This window comes from Bos taurus, chromosome 4 (assembly GCF_002263795.3).
Source record: "Bos taurus isolate L1 Dominette 01449 registration number 42190680 breed Hereford chromosome 4, ARS-UCD2.0, whole genome shotgun sequence".
NCBI lineage: Eukaryota > Metazoa > Chordata > Mammalia > Artiodactyla > Bovidae > Bos > Bos taurus.
Window position 1 is genome coordinate 43,388,692 of NC_037331.1, and position 22,914 is coordinate 43,411,605.

General features: G+C 35.8%; 1 protein-coding gene across 29 annotated transcripts in view; it reads right to left on the reverse strand.

Moving 5' to 3' along the window:
* Positions 1 to 22,914, reverse strand: part of PHTF2 (putative homeodomain transcription factor 2) — a 202,469-nt gene that overhangs the window by 141,358 nt on the left and 38,197 nt on the right. For 26 of the 29 annotated variants that reach the window (XR_009494148.1, XR_009494147.1, XR_009494146.1 and 23 more), the window contains exons 2-3: positions 18,487 to 18,566; positions 9,064 to 9,149 (exon numbers count right to left, since the gene is read on the reverse strand). Coding sequence is in view for 5 of the 29 variants with exons in the window: in XM_059885602.1 (XP_059741585.1) it covers positions 9,064 to 9,149; positions 18,487 to 18,553 (153 nt within the window). In the remaining 24 variants the exon portion in view is untranslated. Of the gene's footprint in view, positions 1 to 9,063; positions 9,150 to 18,486; positions 18,567 to 22,914 lie in introns of those variants that run through there. The other 3 variants (XR_009494150.1, XR_009494149.1, NM_001191316.1) reach the window with 2 other exon arrangements.

Here is a 22,914-nt window from a genome sequence, read left to right on the forward strand (position 1 = left end):
TTCCTTAAGCATCACAGGTAAAAAAAAAATTTCAGTTAAAAGTCAATTTCTCAAAGAACAAAAGCATCAGGAAATGGACTCACACACTGAGAAACAAAGCAAATCTGAGTAACTGTATCTGAGCATTCTTCCACGTACTCTAAGAATTTCTCAGCTTCTTATTTCTCAATGGTTGGTACTCCTGTGTAGTCATTTTTTTAAATTAATTATTTAATTTATTTTATTATTTTTGTCTCCACTTGGTGTCTATTGCTGTGCAGGCTTTCTCTAGTTACAGTGAGCGGGGGATACAGTTGTGAGGCAGAAGAATGCATGCATTCTCTTTGCAGTGGCCTCTACATACATACAGTGGCATGAGCTCTAGGGCTTGCAGGCTTCATAGCTGTGGCGCACGGGCTCAGTAGCCATGATTCCCAGGCTGTAGAGCACAGGATCAGTAGTTGTGGCCCATGGACTTAGCTGCTCTGTGGCATGTGAGATCTTCCCTGACCATGAATAGAACCCATGTCTTCTGCACTGGCAGGTGGATTCTTTACCACTGAGACACCAGGGAAGCCCCTGTGTAGTCATTTCTGCTTAAGGGCAAATGAAGATCCCCTCTTTCATAGACAATTCTAATAAACAGCCAAGTAAATGAAAAAGGAACCTTGTGCTACATAGACGTTAACCTAGGATACTGTACATTTTCATCTGATACTTTTTAACATCTAACGCTATTAGACTGCAGCTTGTTGACAACAGTATTTGCTTTACTCTGTCTCCAATTTGCTTTCAGGAAAAGAGTCCTTCTATACATAGACATGGAAGAAATTTCTAAAAAAACAAACAAACAAAAAAGAATCTAGTTCTATTTAAGACCAATTTAAGATATAGCCTTGTTTACAAAGGAAATTAAATCAGAAAATTTCTACTCACTGTAAAATTATTCACTTTATTTTTAAAGCAGGGGACACAGAATTAAAATCCTAGACTTAAACTTCAGCCTTATCAGTTACTAACTAATGACTTCACTCAAATTACTTCAACCTCCTGATGTTTTCTCATTTATTGCAGTAGACAGACATTTCTGAAGAAATACCCTTTTTTTTTTTTTAAAAGAAATCTCTCCCCCAATCCTTCCATTCAGGAAATCATGTAATAATAGCATCAGTATCAGTTTTGTCTGAAAAACAGAAAACTTGAAAGTAAAAGTAGAGAAAGTACTGGTGTTGAGTCATGTTCATTGAAAATAACCTTTATATCACCCAAGATGTCAATAAGAGGTGGTCTGTCTTTAAAATTTGTTATTTACCAACTGCCAGACACAATTTCCACAAACTAATTTAATGAATCCTCACAATTCTATGAAGTAGATACTACTGCTATACCTATTTTATAGTTACAAAAACTTAAGTTGTACAAAATTTAACAGTAAGTAGCGGAATATAGGAATTCAAATCCAGATGGACTGGCTCTACAATTGAGGTCTTACCCACCAGTAATTTCATTCACATCCTTACACAAACCACCTTATGTTCTTCTGCCTTGGCTCTGATCACTAAGAGGTATCTGAGAAGGGTAGTATTTAACCCCTAATCATTGTCAGAAGCTCTACTGACTCTCCATGGCTGCCTTGCCAGCTGGGAAGCTGTCAGACCTATTAAGAGAGCAAATGAAAATACACAAAACTCCTCCGGAAGTACAGTTTACTCAGTTCTAAAAATATGCAAAAAATTTAATATTATTAGTAACCACAGGATAACCATAAGGATTAAATGTGCTAAATCATATTGAGCTAACAACAGTAACAGACACATAAGAGCTCAATAAATGTTAGCTATTATGTCATTTTGATAAATTACCTAATGCTTCCCTTTCCTTAATAACACAGCATGAGACAAGGAAGCAAGGTATATATGCCTTTTTTGCATTCTTTTAATGTTTATCACAGGATATACTCTGGTTTATTACTCGAAAACAAAACCCTGACTAAATGATGCATACGTATTATGAATCAAGACTACAGCACCTTCCTTGTTTACATATTTCCAATAGTTAACTATAAATAGCATGAAAAGCTGTATCATATTTATAAAGCAATTAAAATGCCAAGAGTATTAAAATATCTAGGTTATTTAAGTACCTTTGTATTTTAGAAAATAACTAACATATTACTGCCACTAATTCAATCATTTGAAATTAAAAATGAGATGATGAAATAGATCTAAGTTATTCAAAATCAAACACATTGAAGTGTTTAGCTTTCTTCCCCTTACCTACATAAGATACAATTAATGTGGAGAAGAAGTTAAGATAAATTGCTCCTGGGTGCTTAGTTCAGATTCCTCAGAATTAGAATTTAAGGGACCTGGGCCACTATTGTTATTAGTTAAGAAAAGGTTTGCTTTAATTCACGAATCCAGGTGGCTACAAAATTGCTACCAAGAGTGACTACAGGAATGCCTTTAGAAAACAGACTGTTTCATCTTCCCTATGTAGAATTCGGAGAAGGCAATGGCACCCAACTCCAGTACTCTTGCCTGGAAAATCCCATGGATGGAGGAGCCTGGAAGGCTGCAGTCCATAGGGTTGCGAGGAGTCGGACACGACTGAGCGACTTCACTTTCATTTTTCACTTTCATGCATTGGAGAAGGAAATGGCAACCCACTCCAGTGTTCTTGCCTGGAGAATCCCAGGGACGGGGGAGCCTGGTGGGCTGCCGTCTATGGGGTCGCACAGAGTTGGACACAACTGAAGCGACTTAGCAGTAGCAGTATGTAGAAATAGGAAAAACTTCGCAGAGGAAGGAATGAACTGTTTATCTAGATAGTAAGATTATGCTAAATTACTAATCTTTGTCAAGTGCTTTGTAAAGAATTTGTAATCTTAGGCTGTACATGGGCTTCCCTGATAGCTCAGTAGGTAAAGAATCCTCCTGCAGCAATGCAGGGGACCCCGGTTCAGTTCCTGGTTTGGGAAGATCCTCTGGAGAAGGGAAAGGCTACCCACTCCAGGATTCTTGGGCTTCCCTTCTGGCTTAGCTGGTAAAGAATCGGCCTGCAAAGCAGGAGACCTGGGTTCAATCCCTGGATTGGGAAGATCCGCTGGAGAAGAGAAAGGCTATACCCACTCCAGTATACCAGGCTGTACATACTAGTGCTATATATATTCTTACACTGATGAGACAACAGAGGCTGTCAGAGAGTTCTGCATCTAGGGTTTCAGGGAAGAAATTCAAGTCCTGACTTACAACAACATGCCTTTTCCACTGCACTGCACTCTTTTATATAACTTGGCCAGCATTTTCCTCAGTATGTTACACAGATATTTGGGGGGTGGGGGAGAGGGAATTAAACAAACTGAAAAATTAAACATGTTTCTTCTGTTTGTCTTATAGGCAGTAACACTACACATAAACTATGAAATCCTATAATAAAGTTGTTAACCTCTGTTTAACTCAGTATTTCCCAAACTTATTTGACCATAAAAATACCTCTATTCTAATAACACCTATTAACATCATAGAGAAAACACTTAGGGAATGTTCAGTTCAATTCAATCGCTCAGTCGTGTCCGACTCTTTGCGACCCCGTGAATCGTAGCATGCCAGGCCTCCCTGACCATCACCAACTCCCAGAATTTACTCAAACTCATGTCCATCAAGTTGGTGATGCCATCCAGCCATCTCATCCTCTGTCACCCCCTTCTCCTCCTGCCCCCAGTCCCTCCCAGCATCAGAGTCTTTTCCAATGAGTCAACTCTTCGCATGAGGTAGCCAAAGTACTGGAGTTTCAGCTTTAGCATCAGTCCTTTCAAAGAACACCCAGGACTCATCTCCTGTAGAATGGACTGGCTGGATCTCCTTGCAGTCCAAGGGACTCTCAAGAGTCTTCTCCAACACCACAGTTCAAAGGCATCAATTCTTTGGCGCTCAGCTTTCTTCACACTCCAACTCTCACATCCATACATGACCACTGGAAAAACCATAGCCTTGACTAGATGGACCTTTGTTGGCAAAGTAATGTCTCTGCTTTTGAATATGCTATCTAGGTTGGTCATAACTTTCCTTCCAAGGAGCAAGCATCTTTTAATTTCATGGCTGCAGTCACCATCTGCAGTGACTTTGGAGCCCAGAAAAATAAAATCAGCCACTGTTTCCACTGTTTCCCTATCTATTTCCCATGAAGTGATGAGACCAGATGCCATGATCTTCGTTTTCTGAATGTTGAGCTTTAAGCCAACTTTTTCACTCTCCTCTTTCACTTTCAACAAGAGGCTTTTTAGTTCCTCTTCACTTTCTGCCATAAGGGTGGTATCATCTGCATATCTGCGGTGATTGATATTTCTCCCAACAATCTTGATTCCCAGCTTGTGCTTCTTCCAGCCCAGTGTTTCTCATGATGTACTCCACATATAATAAGCAGGGTGACAATATACAGCCTTGACGTACTCCTTTTCTTATCTGGAACCAGTCTGTTGTTTCATGTCCAGTTCTAACTGCTGCTTCCTGACCTGCATATAGGTTTCTCAAGAGGCAGGTCAGGTGGTCTGGTATTACCATCTCTTTCAGAATTTTCCATAGTTTATTGTGATCCACACAGTCAAACACTTCGGCATAATCAATTAAGCAGAAGTAGATGTTTTTCTGGAACTCTCTTGCTTTTTCAATGATCCAGCAGATGTTGGCAATTTGATCTCTGATTCCTCTGCCTTTTCTAAAACCAGCTTGAATATCTGGAAGTTCACAGTTCATGTATTGCTGACACCTGGCTTGGAGAATTTTGAGCATTACTATACTAGTGTGTGAGATGAGTGCAATTGTGCGGTAGTTTGAGCATTCTTTGGCATTGCCTTTCTTTGGGATTGGAATGAAAACTGACCTTTTCCAGTCCTGTGGCACTGCCGAGTTTTCCAAATTTGCTGACATGTTGAGTGCAACACTTTCACAGCATCATCTTTTTGGTTTTGAAATAGCTCAACTGGGATTCCATCACCTCCACTAGCTTTGTTCGTAGTGATGCTTTCTATCTTTTTTTTTTAAATTTTATTTTATTTTTAAACTTTACAATATTGTATTAGTTTTGCCAAATATCAAAATGAATCTGCCACAGGTATACATGTGTTCCCCCACAGTGATGCTTTCTAAGGCCCACCTGACTTCACATTCCAGGATGTCTGGCTCTAGGTCAGTGATCACACCATCGTGATTATCTGGGTTGTGAAGATCTTTTTTGTACAATTTTTTTCTGTATTCTTGCCACCTCTTAAAATCTTCTGCTTCTATTAGGTCCATACCATTTCTGTCCTTTATTGCTACTATAAGCTGAAGCATTATGTTTAATACTTAATGTAACAGATATTCAGCATACAGAGACTATTTCATATTTACTACTAAATTACATCAAATTACTCAAAATAAGTGTCTGCCTTGGTATATGGCACATCATTGGCACTCAATATAATAAAGAACTACACAAACCAAAAGTTTAATTTAAGTATTGTCTTCTGAAAGTACTGTTATCAAAGCAGAAAAATTACCAAGCTCTAAATAAAAAAGTAAAGCATTGAAATAAATAATAGAGTTACAAAGATAACAATTCCTTCCCTTATGGATTATCAGGGGGAATTAATTATAATGCAAGTCAATCTGTGGTAAGTGCTAGAATAACAAAATACCACTGTAACACAGAGTTAGAAAAATAACTGAATTTATACAAACACTACTAGTCATGCAGGCAGGAGGAGAAGAGAACGACAGAGGATGAGATGGTTGGATGGCATCACCGACTCGATGGACATGAGTTTGAGTAAGCTCCAGCAGCTGGTGATGGACAGGGAAGCCTGGCATGCAACAGTCCATGGGGTCACAAAGAGTCGGACACGACTGAGTGATTCAACTAACTGACTGACTAGTCATGCCAAAGAGACTCAAAAGCCAACCTGAATAATCTCCTATTGGCAACACAACAATCTGAGCATCAAAAACTGCAACAGGGTGAAACATTATCAAGTATCTTTAAAGCCAAGAGTTCACAATGAAAATTAAAAACAAAGAATGGTGTTGACTTCTGAAAGTGGTAAGTAACTATCACATTAGTTTGTAAAGTTGTTTAAAAAAAAAAAAAACAAGAAAGAATTAAGAAAATAAAAATCTCCATATTCTTGCCTTACAGATAGCATGCATAAATTTCCTATATGAGCACTGGCAAGGAACACATAATCCAGTCTCCATGGGATTATGAAAGATGTCCTTCAGGGGAAGATACTAGTTTTACCTATTAAGGATCAACTGAGTTAGTTTACAAGGCAGGGGCAGAGTAACAACGAAGTGGGCACCTCAAGCAGTAAGGTGAAAAACAGTATGGGGAGATGTCAAAGTTTTACTTGTTGGAGAAGTGGAATTAATTCAGTGAGAGCTGAAGGCTGGAAGAGGTTACAAAGGTAACTGAATTTTTTTTTTTAAATCCTTATGGTTTTTGAAGAAATGTGAGTTTATACGATATGTGAGAAGTCTTTGAAGAGTGTTATTAAATATATAAGTCCAAATTTTCATTTAAGATAAATCACTCTGGTGTCTCTAAGGAAGAAATATTTAACTGGAACAAGAATTAAGAAACAATGAAAACAGGAAGATTACAGCAAATCTGAGAACTATTTAGAAAATACAAGTAGTAACAGAATGGGGACCAAAAGAACAAATTTACATGAGTTTCCATAGTGCGTCTAGGGTTTTCTTGTAGCACTTACATAATCGTTTTCTGTTTGTACTTTGGTTCTCCCATGATGCAGAGCTGCTGTAGGGTAGTACTCAGTGCCTAATACAATAGCAGGCCCCTCATAAATGCTATTTAAATCCAGACAGGTACAAATTCTAACAGGACATTATTTTTGGAGAGAGGGAAAAGTCTTGATTTTTTTTTTAAAGGCTTTAATTATGAAAGTCAAACTGTACTGATAAAACTTAAATGTACTGAGTTTTCCCTGTATGAAGTCAATGTAATGAGGCTTCACTAACAATTTCTCCTAGTTTTCTACCAGTAAATAAAAATGAACCACGTAAAGTGCTGTGGCCACAAACCAGTAATTAAAAATTACTTTTTAATTAAAACATCCTTCTGTCTACCATTTTGATATTGGAAAAATAATACCTCATTCTCTGATTCCCCAAAACTCTATTAAAGAATTAAATTTTAATAAGGCTACCTTTGGCTTTCTAGGTGGTGCTAGTGGTAAAGAACCTGCTTGCCAGTACAAGAGATGGAAGGGACATAGTTCAATCCCTGGGTGGAAAGATCCCCTGAAGGAGGAAAAAGTAACCCACTCCAGTATCCTTGCCTGGAGAATTCCATGGACAGAGGAGCCTGGCAAGATACAGTCCACGGGGTCACACAGAATCAGACACTGAGGGCTACCTTACTTTCCTTTATATACTGTCTTTTACTTGTTTACAGTTATGCACCAACCCACTTCTTCACTAGATAAACCAGATAAACTAGATAAATAAACTAGATAAATCAGAACTCTCTATCTGTAATTTTAATCCCACCATAGGGGGAGAAGGGAAAAGACACCAAACACAAAAAGCAAACTAAAGCAACATTTCATTTTAAATGACCAAGTGTATCTTAAGGATGTTAATTTGGGGCAAAAATTCAAATAGGAAATTTTTAGGCAATACACCCTCTCCAGCTTTTTATTCTTGTGAATCAGTCCTTGGTATTGAATTAACGGTCTTCTTTTGAATAAACTCCTTGTGCCATTTGGCAAATGGCAATTTAGTTTGTAAGTTACCCTGTTAAATACCATTTATAAATGTCATTCTTTGTGAACTATAAACACAGAGCAGGTTAACATCAGTGTTTTAGATATTACAGGCCTTGTAAAAGCTGGTACATTTGCCTAATTTTAGGCTGTCAATGGCAACTTACCAACTTATTTCACCACTCTGTCTGTTACCATGGTTAAAGATAAACTGACTACAAGATATTTGGAATATAATTGGCAAACTTATACCCTTGACTAACATTTCTATTTTAAATCTATTCATCAGCAAATGAAAAAGATTAGAGACTAGTTTTCTAGTATGTCATAAAATATTAATATTTTTCTTCCCAACTCCCTACAGGTATAAGGTTTAATCAGTGAAAAACTTCAACTCTCTTCAAATAACATTGTCTCCTAGATCTCTTCATAATCTGTGTAAACAACTACTTTAATTTTTAGGCACTGTATCTCCAGCAACTGCTCTAGGCAAATGAATATTTCCTTTTAAAGGAATAAATATTTCACCTACCCCCCACAAAAGACTGATGAGCAAATAAGAGAACTGCAGTATTTCAAAGAAGTTATGTACTTTGTAGATATTCCTAGTTCTGGCATACCAGAATATTTGCAAAACAAAACCAAAAACCTTCTATCGCCAAATACTCAACTTCTAAACAGGACAAACATAAAATATTAAGCAATTGCGTGTTTATGTATTCATAATATCTGAACACAGGGAAAGATACTTCAAAAACTTTAATAATAATAATTTTCTATTAATACTGTTTTTGTTAACTTAGTACTTTAATACTAAGGAGGACTGAATATGGATCCCCTTGGAGTGTGTAAACATTACCATGTAGCAGCCCAGAAGGACTTTGCTAGGAAATCCTACAAGGTTTTGTTTTGTTTTGTTTTGTTTCCATTTGCTTCATCCATGGGAGCTGACTCTACTATTTCAATTAAGTACAGGTAAAGCTTGCTCAAAAAGTGAAATTCAATAATTCATAGTATGGTTGACAGCTCTCTAGACTAGGTAAAGACAAACACATAAATAAAAGCAAGACCTTATTGAGTTCTCTTATCTCTCAGTGTCTCAGTTTCCTCATCAGTGAAATAAAGATACTAAAAAGGTTAATTTCTAAGGTACCTTTTTCCCTCTCTACATTTCTGATTCCTTAGAAACAAGGTTCTAACACAAGGCAACCTCAAAGAGTGACAGCCTCAGGCCAAAAAAAAAAAAAAACAGAAAGAAGAGTTTCTGAGTCACTGAAAAAGCTGGCGGCAGAATCAGCTCACTGGAGTACTTGAATTTTTACCCAAAGAGAAACTTCCTTGAATCTTCCCTCACGTTTTGCTTCAGACACGTCCTCCTTCAGTATCCACAGGGGATTCGTTCCAGTTCCTTACAAAAAGGGCATAATATTTGCATTTAACCTATGTACATCCTCTCGTTTACTTTAAATCATCTCTAGATTACTTACAATAACTAATACAATGTAAAATGCTATGTAAGTAGTTGCTGGTGCTTGGGAAAATCACATTTTGCTTTTTGGAACTTTATGAATATTTTTTGTTCCTGAACATCTTTGACCTGAGTTTGGCTTAACTTGTGGATACACTACCTGGGGATATGGAGAGCCCTGTGCAATGAATTTACCTACAATTTTACTAACTGATTAAACAAATGAGGATAAGGCCAAAGAAGTGAAAATTCATGAGAAAAGAGCACACGTAAACGACAATGTATTATAGACCAAATCACAATGAACACAATTAAACCACAATTAGCAACAACCACAATTCAGGAAAATATTAAAAAGTGATCATGTCTATACCATTTGCAGTAAAAGAATTTTTGGAAAAAGTCAATTTTTTAAAAACAAGTTTGGCTATTTGAAGAAATGTATCAGAATATGTATCAAAGAGTATGGTTCGTTTTTCACAGTTACTATGTAAAATTAGGCTATTAAATTTAAGAAATTATCCTACTCCATCCACTTTTTAATGCATCATTTGTTTTGTTCCTTCCTAAAATACCTCTCCTTAATCATGAAAAAAAGTATTTCAAATTATCTCAGATAAAGAATGACATTTTACAAGAAAAAAAAAAAGAAGCTATTTGTTCTAGAAATTAAAGCAAAGAGCAAAGGAGAGAGCAACTAAACGCAATAAATACAGAGCTATCAAAAATACAAAAGAAAATTGCCCCCTTCTTTTGATGATGTCTATTTTAACAGATATAGAAATGTCCAATTTTTAAAACTATTAACCAAAACCTTTAAGTATCCAAATTTTTATTAATAACAATAATTAATAACAATAATTCCATTATTCTCAAGAGGGAACAGAAGAGGAAGTACAGAAAGAGTGAAGAAGCCAATGTGAAGCTGAAGGCATGGACTGGAATGATGCATCTACAAGCCAAAGAACACCAAGGACTGTGTTTGCATAGAAGCTACATGACAGGCATGGACAGTTTCTCTCCAAGAGCCTCCCAAAAGAAGGAACCAACCATAGTGATGCTGATTTTGAACTGCTGGCAACCTGAACCATGGAGAAAATACAACTCTGTGGTTTTAAGCCATCCAGTTTGTGGTCAATTATGAAAGTCCTAGAAATCTTATACAACTTCTTACAGTATCTTGATATAGCCACCAAGTTAATCCATTTCATCATCACAGTAAATCAAACCATGAAAATATATAATATGGAAGCACTCTGAAAAACAGATGCTACTTAAATACGTGGCAGTGCTAAGCACCTTCATTATCATCATCATTCAATCATTAATGTTAAATCAATACCTATGTATATTAATTCTATTTTTTTAAAAAAAGGTGACACCCTTTCAAACACTCTCACAAAAGAAATTACCTTTAAAAAGCCCTGAATATCCATGTAAAGTGCAGACAGTAAACCATGTTCCTACAGGGGTCAGACAGGTGATATAAAGGAGAGGTGAGGCAGGTCCAAGTACACATATATTCACCATGAGGACTGTAGCAAACTGGACAGCATATTCCCCAAGTTCATATTTTTATCTGAAATATTCTGCTCTTTCATGTTGACTTGATTTTTAAAAATTTATCCAACTAAGTCAAAAACATCTGCAAGTCCTGCATGGCCTTGATTCTCCAGGTTTCTCCCTTCAATGTAAACAAAGCACTGAGCCCAGTGTTTGACACCCAGTAAATCCACAAGAAGCACTAGGTGTTGTTTTAATAACGGTTTATTATCACCGCTGACCTTTGAGTACTTCCAGCAGAAAGGCAGAGGCAGAAGCCAGACTGCAGCAACTCGAGGACCAATGGCTAAAGAGGTAATAAAGACAATGTACTGCAAGGAGATCAAACCAGTAAACCTTAAAGGAAATCAGTCCTGAATATTCATTGGAAGCACTGACGCTGAAGCTGAAACTCCAATACTTCGGCCACTTGATGTGAAGAACTGACTCACTGGAAAAGACCCTGATGCTGGGAAAGACTGAAGGCAGGAGGAGGTGAAGGGGACAAAAGAGGATGAGATGGTTGGATGGCCTCACCGACTCGATGGATGTGAGTTTGAGTAAGCTCTGGGAGTTGCTGATGGACAGGGCGGCCTGGCCTGCTGCAGTCCATGGGGTCACAAAGAGTCAGACACAACTGAGTGACTGAACTGAACTGAAAGACAATGGCATAGTCCTTTCTAACTGGAAGCCAAGGAACAGTAAGAGGGATGAGCAAGGACAGAAGCTGGAAGGGGAGTTGGGGAACATAAAACATTCTTTATTAAGGTTTCAGTTCAGTTCAGTCGCTCAGTCATGTCCAACTCTTTGCGACCCCATGAATCGCGGCATGCCAGGCCTCCCTGTCCATCACCAACTCCCAGAGTTCACCCAAACCCATGTCCATCAAGTCGGTGATGCCATTCAACAATCTCATTCTCTGTCATCCCCTTCTTCTCCCGCCCTCAATCTTTCCCAGCCTCAGGGTCTTTTCAAATGAGTCTGCTCTTCACATCAGGTGGCCAAAGTATCGGAATTTCAGCTTCAACATCAGTCTTTCCAATGAACACCCAGGACTGGTCTCCTTTAGGATGGACTGGGTGGATCTCCTTGCAGTCCAAGGGACTCTCAAGAGTCTTCTCCAACACCACAGATCAAAAGCATCAATTCTTCGGTGCTCAGCTTTCTTTTAAGGTTTATCTACAGATTAAATGAAGCTTTTTTTTTTAAGTTTTTTTAAAAAGTTCACACTCAACAGATGAATTTTATAAAAGTTTCTTCAGTGTGTTTTTCAAAGCAACCTTAGTACAGGAGAAAAGAGCGGCCTGAAAGCAGACTTGAGTTTTGGTTTTATCATTAATTCATGACTATGATCAAGTTATTAGATCTACAGGCATCAGGTTTCTTATCAGTGAAGCAAAAAGTTTAACAGGAACCAGATGATCTCTAAAGTCAAACTATTTTGACGACTGCATAGTTTCTTCTTCCTTGTAAATGAAATTCAAACTCAAACTATTTACCTTAGAAGCACCCAAACTGGAGAGACTGTGAGAGTGGAAAATTTCAAGAACTTCATGACCAAAATAGGGGAGAAAATTCCTAAGTGAAAAGGTAAATATTTCAGTAACTAAACTAACCAATCTATTTCTGCTAGGAAAAATCTTTATTTTTGGCAAGAAAGTGACTTTGAAAAGGAAATGGTGGAAAAAATGAGCAGTGACTGAAGCAAAGAAAGTTGAGGTTTATAAATTACACTTCATCATGTCTCTGTTGTATGAGTGTTAAATATCAACTAAATACCCACTGTTCTAATACTGGGTATCAGAAGACTGATATTTCAGGTTTTTTATTTACAAATAAGAATCTTTTTAGCCTCATGAGAATTTTTAGAATCCATGAAATAAAGCACTCTGAAATAAGTTAGTGGAACTTCCTCTGATCAGTGCATAGAACATGAAGCAATAATAACAGAAATAACTCTCATTCATTGAAGGCCTACCTGTGAAGAGCACTTTGCTAACACTTCACATATGTCATCAATTAATCCTCAAGTAAATATAAAGGATATGACTGAAGCAACTTAGCATGCAAGCATAAAGGACAATGTTTATATATATCATGAAAGTGAAATTCAGAGACGACACTTATCCAGAACCATACATGCTTTCAAGAAAAAGGATTCAAAATCTTTTGCCAACCCCCAAACCTGTGTTCTGGTTACCATGAAGACATACTGCCTCATACACTGGTCAAAAGGGTCAGGCTGTGACTAAAAGGGAGCCTGAAGGTTTTGTAAAGCTAGTAACATTCTCTTTCTTGATCTGAGTCCTATTTTGTAAACAGCAAACAAAGTCCTGAACACAAGGAGTTGCTCAGTTTGTAAATATAGATATAAATTTATAATATATATAATAAATTATAATCTGTGTGGTTCTGAGTATGTATCATACCTCAATAAAATTTATATATTCTCTATACATTAGTTGGGACTCTTTTACAAGTAACAGTCTAATTTGAACTAGCTTCAACAAAAAGGGGAAACATCAGCTAAACAATTCAAGGGTCAGGGCTGAAGCTAACCTCAGGGTGGAGTGAACTGACCACTGTATAGCATAGTTTCTTCTTTGTAAATAAAATTCAAACTCAAATCATTTTTAAGAGAGATACTGCATATGAACAATTCATCAACCAGTAATAAAAACCTTTTTAAAAACTGTATTTAAAGTTGATTTACTGCTTCACAACCCTTTCAGGCACATAGAGGAAGCATTAATCTCCTCAGATGAAAAGAAATTGAGGCTCACACAGATTAGATAACACACTCAATATTACAAGCTAACCAATGTCACAAAATCAAATACAAATGCTCTTTTAATCACATCATACTATAAGGCACAGCAGTTTAAAAATCACATTGAAGATTTAATGATTCCTGTAAGAATATGGTTCAAGAAAAAAAAAAAAAAAAGAGAGAAAATGTGATAAATCCATTGGTCTGAGGCTCAGGACTTCTATTTTGGTAGATGTTAATCTTGTATCTACTGCCATAACCATTCAAAGGGAAAAAAAAAAAAAAGACTATACAGGAAACTACATATCATCAGAAAGCATTTCTTGGTTAATTATTTAGCATGCCTTCAGCTGCAAGGAAATTAAACTTCAAGTAGCTGAAAAAAATGAGGGGATAGTATCTCATACAATAAGAAGTTTCAAAGTAAGATATTTCCAGAGTTAGTTAATTCCATGGCTCAAAAAAATCCTGAAATATTCAGGTTCTTTCCATCTTTCAACTCTGCCTGTTGTTCCCCTCTGGGGAGCAAGTTTGCTTACCACAGCTTCAGGCAGCAGAGATTCTCCCAAAGCATCCAGAGACAGGTAGCAGACCCTGTATCTCATTCCATTCATTTATGTTAAATTATATATATATATATATATATAAAACCTAGAAAATGCCTGGTACATAACAAATGTTATATAGCTTTTGCTATTATTATTGTTGGGTCTCTTTTTAAGTGATGGAAGATTTCCCCAGAAGTTTTCATATCTCATCAGCCAGAAATGGAATATGTGCCTCTTTCTAAGCCAATCACTGGCAACAGAAATAGACTTCCAGACTGGCTTAGACTGATCAGGATTCATGCCCTCTGAGACTAGATACATGCTCCCAGGCCACACTGCTCTATAATGAATTCCCTAACAAAATAGAGGTTCTTCCAACAGGGAAAAAGGTTGGGAATAGTTTTGGTAGGAAACCCACTGTATTCCAGTCCTCCACACATCCTCCTCAAGGAGCTAAAAGGAGTGTGGAGGCCCCTCTGGGCGTATTTCTACAGCAAGGAAAGTTTTTTGCATGTACGTGCCAGGAAGAAACATGTTAGCTCAAGGAAAGTAGGAAAGAAAGAGACAGATAAGACACCTCTGATGAAGCTCTGGTCTTAGAATTCAGTCAACCCTGAGATGCATTTCACCACTTTTCATGGTTTAGCTTGAAAGACAAAAAATGTCCCTTGTTTTGCTAAAGATAGGCTGAGTTGGATTTGTCTTACTGCAAATAATAGCACAGGTTTTTGGAAATGAAAGTTGAGACTTAATACTTCTCAACCATCTGTGTGACCCGGGCAAGTTATTGCTCTGAAATGCCTTACATATGTCCTTAGTACACACAGATATACACAAACACACAAGTATACACAACTGAACTTTACTAAAATGGTAGAGAATTTAACGTTCCCAACTATCAATAGTTGACAGTAGTTATCAATCAAGTTCATGATACTAAGGCCAGTTTCTCATTTAAACTACTAAATAAATTCCACTGTGGGCTCATATTTAAAAGCTATTAAACATAATTCATTCCAATTTTCTTGCTGGCTACTGACTCCATAAAAGCAATGACCAAGATGTATATAGTTCTTCCTCAGTTCTATAAAGTAAGTTCACTATCTTACTATTTCTATACAGTGTCACTAGTGCCTCCTTCAAATCTGGAGTTTTATCTGGGCCACTCTGCTTTTATATATTCATTTCCTGAAAACATAACCTCATTCTCTCATAATATGATCTACATATTTACAATAGAACTCTACAGGTTGTATTTTTTTTAAAAGAAATACTTAGTGTGTCAATTATCTTTTACCTCCTATAACTTAAGCCCCTATTTAGGATGCCTTCTGAAAGATAAATAATCCCGTCTTCTCAGGAACAAGAAAGGAGAAATGCGAAAGAAAAGCAGTATATTATTAAAAAAAAAAAAAGTTCAAAAGCCCAATATTAATCAAAAACTATTCTGGTTTCTTCTATTACCATTCTTGAGGGTTAAATGAGTCTTCCAAATTAACATTGAAAATCACTTTGCTTCAACAGGAACTTTCAAATTCATGACTATAGATGGCTATAACAGTACAAAATGAAGTTTAGAATTAGATACTAGTGAACTTTTAAAATCTCAAAATAAACCATGCAATTTATTAAAAGTTTTTTTAACAAGATATTTACCTAGATCATCAACACACATTGAATACTTAAAACCAATTTATGTATACTTATTTTTCTCCTGGAAATTTCCCATCTGATATTAGAATTTATGTCCACAGCAGTCCATAAATCAAGTAATGGTCTTTGGGGGTAGCTCATTTTCATTACTCAAAACAAAATTACGAAAATGTCACCATTCTCCAGTAAAAAAGGTGACTCTGAAGTGAGTTACAAGCAAAGAAATATTCAAGAAAATGAAGTTGAAATTTCTTGGTTTTTATTTATAGTGATACCTCCTAGTATATAACATGAATAACTACTGAATGACAGACACAAAATCAAAGAATGCTAAAATATTAAAACATTTAAATCACCTAACCCAGAACTTCTTCATTTGGGGCTTGACTCAGATGTAAAATTTTGTTTGTTCCCTACATACAGTTTTCTGGAAATAAGAACCTGGAAACTGGAAATTTCATCACAATTTCAAAAAGATACATGACTGAAAAGAGGTTGTGAATCATTATCTAATTAATTCAGAGAAATGAGATTCAAAAAATCAAATTATCTGCCTTAGTCAAATAATCAGGAATATCAAGCTTCAGTACTCAAGCCTTCTTTTTTCACTGAAACATGAACACCTCTGAAAGGACTTCTTTTTACTAGGATATATTTAAGAGGAAAATAAATCTGTATGATCTAAGAGCAGTGAAAGGAACTCTCAGGCTGATGATAAAAGAAAATACCAAGATGGCAGGTGACAGGCATGACTTGAGAACAATCCACCGAAGAATGCAGCAGGTGGACAGAGGGTTCTAAGAAGGTCATTCCCAAGAAGGAAAAAAGAAATTGGTAGAATACCTGAATGTGATTGACTATAACAAAAGTTTGTCAGCTCTGTCAGAGACTTTCAAGATCCAGAAAAACCAAGCAAAAAATATAAACTGTCCAACTGAAAGGAAATATTATCACAGTATATTACATTGTAGATGATTTCTTACTGATTTTTGACTGTATAATTAGGATTTCATTTTTTTATGATTTCTTTCCACTAACCCACCTCCATCCTCCCAATGACTAAAAATTCTGGTTAAATAAGTATTCAGGGCATAGGAATTTAAAACAACTACCTCTGGGAACAGAACTCAGAGGTTGGATAAGGATAGGTAAGGGTACTTACAGGTGCTATTTTTTTTTTTTTAATAAGCCTTGAAAGATTAAGTAATCTTTCAAAGTATTCCTATGTATTCTTCAAGAAAATTAAATTTAAAAGCAAAATAAAACAATCAAGCAAATCAAATCTGGTTAATGGTTCTGGTGATTATGATGTGATTACATTTGCTAGATATAATTTGTTATATCTGTTAGGGTTGCTCTGGAGAATTTTTTGATTGCACATATCCAAAGCTTTTGGAGAAGGAAATGGCAATCCATTTTCCAGTGTTCTTGCCTGGAGAGTTCCATTGAACAGAGGAGCCTGGTGGGCTGTGGTCCATGGGGTCGCAAAGAGTCGGACACAACTGAGCGACTAACACACATCCAACGCTGTTAGACCCTCAGATAAGAAGGATGCTACTGTGCTTACTGAATGTGAATATAATATTTTAAACTCTCTGATCTTAAAAGAGGTCAGTTAAACTAATACATTCTATAAATGATCTTTAGTGAAGTTTGAAATGTTTGCACATAAAAAGTCGGATAAAATTTTTGATAAGCATTTCTCTCATAAGTAGAAATTAACAGAAAAGCTTTCAAAGATCTATCTGCAAAAACAATTAGTTTTATTTAATTCAGCTTTCTTTAAGTATATTGGAAATTTAGAAGTAACTTTAACACTAAAATAGAAACATAAAAGACTGAATAGTGTGATCAACACCAATACTTCAACTCACTACTTCATAAGAAAAATGTGATACTGAATTATCTGTGGTATGTTCTACCCAGAAAGAAATAACATATTCAAAGACAGACTGTATTCTTAGGTTTGTCTAGAAAGTGTGCTAATTACCATTTATTTACTACTAAATTTTAAAATTGCCTGATTTTCCCATACAAAGGAAAAGCTTTAAATACCTAATTATCCTTTGTTAATAGGGACCTAATGAATAAGGCATAAAAATGTTTTAAATGTGAAAACAAACATAATTCACTACAGAAGTTAAAAATCTAAGATACCACATATAACAACAATACATTTTAAAGAGTATAAACAACACTCTTCAGGAGTAAACAGGAGTATCTTCAAAAAAAAAAAAAGGTACTGGAACTTATACTTTATAAAGGAAACATTAAATTGGTAAAGCTTATTTTGAAACACATAGGATGACAGAGCTAGTTAAGTAGTTATGGCAACTATTCCTAAAATGTCAAAATAAACATTTTAGTATTTCAGTTTGGAAAATACAGTCTCCAAAGGTTTATTTTACTGAAAAGATTCAGCTGTTGAATTGTAGCTTACAAGAAAGAGATTAAAACTATAGTTACCCCTGTAAAATAGTTATAAAATTATAACAGCTCTGTTAACCTACCTCTTCTCAAAAGAAATTAATGCAAGAAAAAATGTAATGCTTTCATAAAATGTGAACTGGAATCCTGGAAATGTGGTTTATAACTGAAAATAATCTAGATACTCTGACAATGTGGAGTAAAAACTAGAGAAAAATATTTTTAGTCATCACCTTTCTTATTTTAGGTAATATCTGACACAAATTCATCAAATTTTAAAAATATGCATTTTAAAATAAAAATATTTAAAAAGTAAAAGCTCTGGTTGTCAACTTACCTTCTTTTGATACCACACAATAGCATCTGTGACTTTGGACGCCATTTATCCCACTGAAATCACACATTCGTCATTTTAGGCTGTGCAAGAGAGAGAAAAACAAAGGACTTCTTGACTTCCACCTTCTAAAAGGAGACTGAACAACATGCATACATAGCACTCTGGTTACTTGCAGAGCAAGGGGTGTATGACTATACTTAAATTACACCCTTCCTCATTACTATTTTAGCAACAGGTTCTCTTAGGTAAACAAAAAATCAGTTGCCATAATAAAAGAAGGATCTTTCTACATGAATAGAACATTTAAAATTTCTTATAAAATAGTTGATTTTTTAAATAAGTCATTAAATAAATTTCAGAATTTTGCAGGTATACAAGAAATTTTTCATTTATAAATTCACATATGATAGGAATCAATCCATTCACTCAGTAACAAACCAGTTAGTTGTGTTTTAGCTTCTATCTAGGAACTAGCATCAATTACTGCTGCTAATGGATAGCTTGACAGAGATGCCAAAATTTATAATCACATTTAATTTTCCCTGATACTTGGTAACACAAAGTTGAACTGAGATCAAATAGCTGGAGAAACCTAATCAATGTATGTTAAACACTAAGTGAATATTAGAGTTAATTACACAGGAATAACTAATATTAAGGACTTTTCAGGTATCAGTTTGCTAGTATTTAAAAATTCATCACAGACAATTTTATAAGCATCTTCTGGATACTAAACTTAATGGTTCCTTACCCCTAGAGAAAATTAATTCCAGACTGATTCCAGTAACCTCTGAAATAGTTTTCTAGTTTTTAATACCACACTGGCACAGGAGGGTACCTCTGGCAGGTGTTAAGGATGAGCCTAAACAGGTTCAAATGCAGATACTGACCCCAGATTTCATTTTTCAAATTGGGATCATCCACGGCCAAACAGGATCTCAAGGAAATTCTGAGAGTCTAGAGCACCCTCCTCAGCCAATCCTGGCACATGCAGATTTGCAAGGGCCAAGTTCACCCAGAGGAAACAAAATACCAGAGGTTTTTATACTCCATTTTTAGGAGCGCATAATGATTCAAATATAATGACAATAATTACCGGCAAGTTCAAATAGATCAACTTGTAAAATTTAAGGCAGAATTTACTTACTGCCTGTATTTTTTTTAAACTTTTACTGAAATATAGTTGATTTACGACGTTGTGATCGCCTATATTTATGATAGTGTTAGAGACCAAATTACTTATTACCTTTCCTAAGATACTGATTGTAACTTTAATTGATCAAATTCAAGTAAACCATGTTGTGAAAACCTCATAAATTCCCACATATCATGAAAAGAGGAGCAGAGAGTCAAAAGACAAGGATTCAAATGGCTCCACGAGCTAATATGTAATATTGAAGAGGTCATTCACCTCTATGACCTAGTTTCTTATATTTATAAAATAGGAACAACTGTACCTATCTATCCTCTATAAGATTCTTGTGACTAATAAATACTACAGTAACATAAAATGCTTTCCAATGTCTAATACATATAGATGCTCAATTATAATTATATTATTAATTTTATATTTTAAAGTTCCCCAATTCAGTAACTAGGGAGTATCAATAGTTCATTTTTTTTAAACATGGCAATCAGTTTAAAGAAGGAAAACAAAGTTCAATCACTTTCTATTGACATTTAAAAGAAAATTCTTGCCTGGGAAATCCCATGGACAGAGAAGTCTGGCAGGCTATAAGTCCATGGGGTTCCAAAACAGTCAGACACAACTGAGCAACTAAGCACCACCACCACCTAATTATCTTAAGAGTGCAATGTCAATTCTCAACTATATACACACCAATTATTTAGAGACTTCAAAGTCCACATCCTCTGAACTTCCTCAGTCAAGTGTGACTACCTTCATTTCTCTTACCAAGGTTTTGGGAGGAACCTTGTCCTTACTAACTTAAAAATCTCCCTTTTGTTTTTTCCTGGAGGCCTCTGGGAATATTTCATTAATTGTAACCACATTTTGTCCTAGAGGTTTTCCCTTGATTCTGTCAGTGGACTATTCATTAACATTACACAGTCATTGTAACTGTTAAGACATGTGTATGTCCAAACTGGTTTAACTCTCCTTTTCCCCGGCTTCTGTCCCCACCTTACCAAATGCAAATTACAAAAAATTCTACAAAAAGTATGACAATATCAATTTTTCACTTTACTGTCCTTTAATCTCACCCAATCTTTACTGATGAAAATTCCACATTATCTACCAAAGTAAAAATCCTTTTTCCTAATGTCCCAAGGTGTAAATAACAGGCATTTCATATACAAAATGTGAAAGAATTTTTTATTCAATCTACTAAATATGAGATATTTAATACATTTGAAGAATATTTAAATTATCACATAATAATAGTTTTTTTTTTTTTTTTTTTTTTAAAGAAAAATGCTTCAATGCAAGTTAGGAAAACAGTACCTGGTTCAAATAAAATTTTGTGAAAAGCATTTTTTAATATGCTTTGGTTTATACCACACTATCCTTGGAAATAAATTTCAAAAATCAACTATAACATTTCACTAGGTATATAAAATGTTCTAAATATTTTAATTATATTCATATGGACCTACAGAAATAAACTTTCAATTTTGTTTAAAAAAAAACAAACGAAACACAACCCTTCTTCATGTAAAGGTAAGTTTTGCTCCGCAAACTCATTTAACAGTTTCTCCACTGTGTCAACAACCTTTCAGTGACACTGAGTGGCTCATATCTATTTTTAAAACAGGTTTTACAGCATGCTAAGATGCATTCCTGAATCAGACATCTGACAAAGCATAAAGACACATTTAAATCAACAAACGATTTCATTAATAATGAAGATTGTTTATAAAGCTTTTCCAACTACTTGATTCTGACTGTCCAGGAAGAGATCTCTTTTATCATGATAGTTCATGATAAATAACTTTATATGCTAAATTACAACACTAAGTTTAATTTACAGAAAAAAAGTAGAACATTATACTTATTGAGTACCTTAAACACAGGATTCTAAGAGGATTTTAATTTCTGATCAAATGACCTGATAGAAGTAATGTATTAAGATATAAAAATAATCCAATTGTGAAAATAGAGCTAACCATAGGCATAACATTCAAATATTGCCACAGGCAGTTACCCTGAGCTAATTCTCTCCTTGAAGCTGCTTTAGTCACCATACCTTGTCAAAGCATCTTTACTGTCAAAGCATCTTTAGTATCTCAAAGTTATGACCAACCTAGACAGCTTATTAAAAATCGGAGACATTACTTTGCCAACAAAGGTCCGTCTAGTCAAAGCTATGGTTTTTCCAGTAGTCATGTATGGATGTGAGAGTAGGACTATAAAGAAAGCTGAGAGCCGAAGGATTGATGCTTTTGCACTGTGGTGTTGGAGAAGACTCTTGAGAGTTCCTTGGACTGCAAGGAGATCCAACCAGTCCATCCTAAAGGAAATCACTCCTGAATATTCATTGGAAGGACTGATGCTAAAGCTGCAACTCCAATCCTTTGGCCACCTGATGCGAAGAACTGACTCATCTGAAAAGACCCTGATGCTGGGAAAGACTGAAGGCGGGAGGAGAAGGGGACAAGAGAGGATGAGATGATTGGATGGCATCACTGAATCAATGGCCATGAGTTTGGGTGGACTCTAGGAGTCGGTGATGGACAGGGAGGTCTGGCGTGCTGCAGCCCATGGGGTCGCAGAGTCAGGTACAACTGTGCGACTCAACTGAACCGATGTAAAAGTCTACACAAATGCTTTAATAATGTAATCCTTTACTAACACACCACAAAATATTAATATTATCTAAATCAATGATACATATTTGGGTCCTCGTTGTTATGCTATTCAACAACCTAGCATCACTCCCCACGGCACTTAGAACTGCATTTAGACCCTCTAAAATCTCACACTACCCTACTTACCCAGCATTACTGCTCACCATCTTCTCACACATCTGTTTCAATCGTACCATACTTCCTCCACTTTCTACCTCTCTGCCAAAATTAACACTTCTTCTCTTTCCAAACAAAGATTTCAAGAAGGCCTTCTAAATTCCTCTTCCTCTAAAAGTTTCTCCCAAATTCCTCCATTTTAAATATTTCTCATCCTGTTCTGTATTCCCGTCACACTTAATATGTTCTGTTTGTACAGACTTTTGTATACTTGTCTGTACACGCCTCTACCACTATCTGCAGTTTTGGCCTTTTTAAATATTTATTTATTAGTCTATGCCTGGTCTTAGTTGTGGCATGCAGGATCTTTAGTAGTGGCATGTGGGATTTAGTTCCCTGACCAGGGATCAAACCCAGGCCCCTTGCTTTGGGAACATGGAGTCTTAGCCACTGGACCACCAGGGAAGTCCCTGTGTGGTCCAATGTGTTTATTACCTCTGAACT